The sequence below is a fragment of the Cyprinodon variegatus genome, unplaced genomic scaffold (assembly GCF_000732505.1).
Source record: "Cyprinodon variegatus isolate N-32 unplaced genomic scaffold, C_variegatus-1.0 Scaffold547, whole genome shotgun sequence".
Classification (NCBI taxonomy): Eukaryota; Metazoa; Chordata; class Actinopteri; order Cyprinodontiformes; family Cyprinodontidae; genus Cyprinodon; species Cyprinodon variegatus.
The window spans coordinates 312,096-315,089 of record NW_015151000.1 but is presented as its reverse complement, the minus strand read 5'-3'; the positions used below and the strand labels follow the sequence as shown (position 1 = coordinate 315,089).

The 2,994-nt window shown below is 44.8% G+C and overlaps 1 protein-coding gene across 1 annotated transcript in view; it reads right to left on the bottom strand.

Moving 5' to 3' along the window:
• ascc3 (activating signal cointegrator 1 complex subunit 3) overlaps positions 1–2,994 on the bottom strand; it is a 202,540-nt gene that overhangs the window by 90,794 nt on the left and 108,752 nt on the right. The window contains exon 10 of the mRNA XM_015391552.1: positions 2,264–2,428. Within this exon, the coding sequence (XP_015247038.1) occupies positions 2,264–2,428 (165 nt within the window). The remainder of the gene's footprint in view (positions 1–2,263; positions 2,429–2,994) is intronic.

Sequence of the window (2,994 nt, the reverse complement as noted above, 5' to 3'; positions counted from 1 at the left end):
AATCCGAGTCCCCCCCCCCTCTGTTTAAGGTTGTCTTTAGTTTCTTAACATAAATGGCTTCCTTCCTCTCAAACCACCTGTCTTCTTTGTCCAAAATGTGAACATTCTGGTCCTCAAAGAATGTCCTTTGTCCATAAGGTGTAGATCAGGGGTTGCCAACGCGGTGCCCGCGGGCACCAAAGGGCCCTCAAGGACCACATGGGTTGCCCTTAACGCCTTCTGAAAATAGCAACTCAGCAGTGGGCAAACATTGAAATTTTATTTTATTCTGTGACTCTTCTTGTTAATCATTTATAGAGCATTTCATCATAGTAATCATATAGGGCATTTTAGCACTTATAGAGATTTTAAAATTATAATGTTTAAGGGAACATTAGAAATTAAAAGTTAACAATAAAAATGTGTTTAATTTGGATGAAGTTTAGGTGAACGCTGACCCCTCTTGTTCAAAGGTCAGTATTGGTAGCCCTTCCTATGATTTGATAGCCATGAAGTAGCCCTCAGCCTTGAAATGGTTGGTGACCCCTGGTGTAGATGAACCAGAGGAGGGCGCTCTTCTGTGTTGGCCATGCGTCAGTAGAGAGGTTGTTTGCTTTCTCCAATATAAAGATCAGAGCATTCCTCACTGCATTGACCTGCAGAAACCACTCTGCTCAGATTAGGTCTGGAGGTTTTATCTTTAGGATGCACTAGCCTCTGTTTAAGGGTTTGGTTTGGTTTGAAATGTTCTGGGATTTTGTGTTTGGAGAAAATCCTCTTGAGTTTTTTAGAGACTCCTGCAACATAAGGGATTGTGATGTTTAAACGCAAAAACATCACAATCCCTTATGTTGGGATGCCTTATTCACTGCTTTGAAATTCAGAAAAAAAACAAAGCTTATAAACCAGAGTCTCTGAACAAATGTCTGCGTAGTCAGTCACCTACTCTAGATGGTTTTAATCAGGCCTCAGTAGAAGCGCTTAAGCAGGATATTTCAGTCAAATCCATCTCTAGGCAGGTCTGGAGAAAACCTTCCTCTCCTTTTTGCATTTATCTTTAGTAGAATTGATCACTGCAGCAGTGTCTTCATAGGTTTGCTTAGAAAGTCCATCAGACAGCTGCAGCTGCCTGTGTCCTCACTAGAACTAAGAAAGTAGAGCACATCAGCCAGGATCTGAAGTCCCTCCACTGGCTTCCTGTAGCTCAAAGAATAGACTTTAAAATCCTTCTGTTAGTCTAGAAATCACTGAATAGATCAGCACCTCAATCCAGATCTGTTGTCAGTGGATCAATATTGACAACATTAGAAATATCCCTCCATTCACAGGTGTAGAAAAACTACAAGCTTCTGTTACTTTAAGGGTGGAAGGTTGTTCATGTTATCTGGAAGGCTGCAGCTCTGCAGGACCAGGAGAACATCCTGTCAATGACGGGTGCTGGATGGAAGGCAGCTCCGTTTATCAATGATAAATGATCCAAGATGGCCGTCATAAAGGAATGTGTCCAGCGTGATGGACAAGAAGAAGCTAAAAGCCTGGAGGCTTCAGAGGCCAAGGAGGAAACCTCATCAGAATCTCCACAAATTAAATGTCTCCTGGTTTCAGGCATGTTTCCTTCAACAGAAGAAGATCCACAATGATAGATAGAAAAAAACTCCCGGGACTAAAGTCTTAATCTGCTAATGATCTGCAGCCAACTAGAGCCAGGCAAATTGAGCTTTGGTGAGTCTGCTGGCAGCCCAACGGCCCAGTCTGCAGATCCTCACACGCCAGCGGCGTGCAGCCAGTGTCTGAGGTGACGCTACGGAGCAGCGGTACCAACGCTGCAGGGCCATGAACCCAACGGCAGCCGGTTCCCCGAGAGAAGATGAACAAATGAGCCCATTACGGGGTTAGAGCGCTCTCAACGTCTGCACTACTGATAATACCAGTGGCAGCCATCTTTAATGCAGAGGTAGAGGCCCGACTTTACAACCCATAGTTCTGACTTTGAGGGGTGGAAATAGCCAGTAAAACGCAGCATCAGCATGTCTCTGGTGTGGCAGCTAACACACTGCATGAAGGTGAGCAGAGTGGAGGACATGGAAATGTGAATAAATCCTAGGGACCAGAGGAAGAGCCTGGGGGGCTGTTTGATGTCAGCTGGCAATAAGGAGGATGACATTGCAGGCTGCTTTGCCTGAGCAGAGGGCGGGACATACAATGTCATCTCAGAATAAGCAACGGTGGACAGTAGACGCTAAAAGTTAGTTAAAACCAAAGAAAAAACATGTGAAAAACGGACCTGTCTGATGGTCCTCGCCACCAGGCTCTCCAGCACCGGCCCTCGGTCTTCATGCAGAAGGTGGACTTCATCCAGGATCAGGAGACGGACAATCTGAGAGAGCGCCACGTCGCCGACGCTTTTCCTGGTCACCACGTCCCACTTCTCCGGCGTGGTCACCAACATCTGGAAACAAGGATGAACACATGCAGCTGTTCAAACGGCACATTAAGGCGGCGGCAGTCAGGGCTAGAAGCTGGATGTTCACTGGGTTAGAGAGCAATGCAGGACTGCATATGCTAAGTACTCAAGGTTTCACATGTAAATATTGTTTTGACAGCTGGTGCTGGTTTGGTGAACCAGGAGGGAGCATCAGTCCTGATGTTTATGACTGAGAAGTGGAACAGGAGAGGGAAGGTTCATGGTTATGGCAGGAAGGTTCATTCATGCAACCAGACAATTCAAAGTGCTGCAAATTAAAAGAAACAAGAAGAAAACAGAATAGTTCATCACATTGGCATAAATGACTAATCTAATAGAAGAAAATGAAAAAATAAAGTCATAAAAAAGGGAAGCTGGAATGCAAACTAATACTGTCTAGATATTACTAATCTTTCTTGGAATTTGTTCCAGATTAGGGTGGCACAAAGTTTAAAAGCTGCCCTAGCTTACCCCTGAGGGTAAACCTCTATTAAAAAGTCGAATTCCACATGCTGCTCAAAAAATTCACATTATAGCGCTCACTCCCGCCT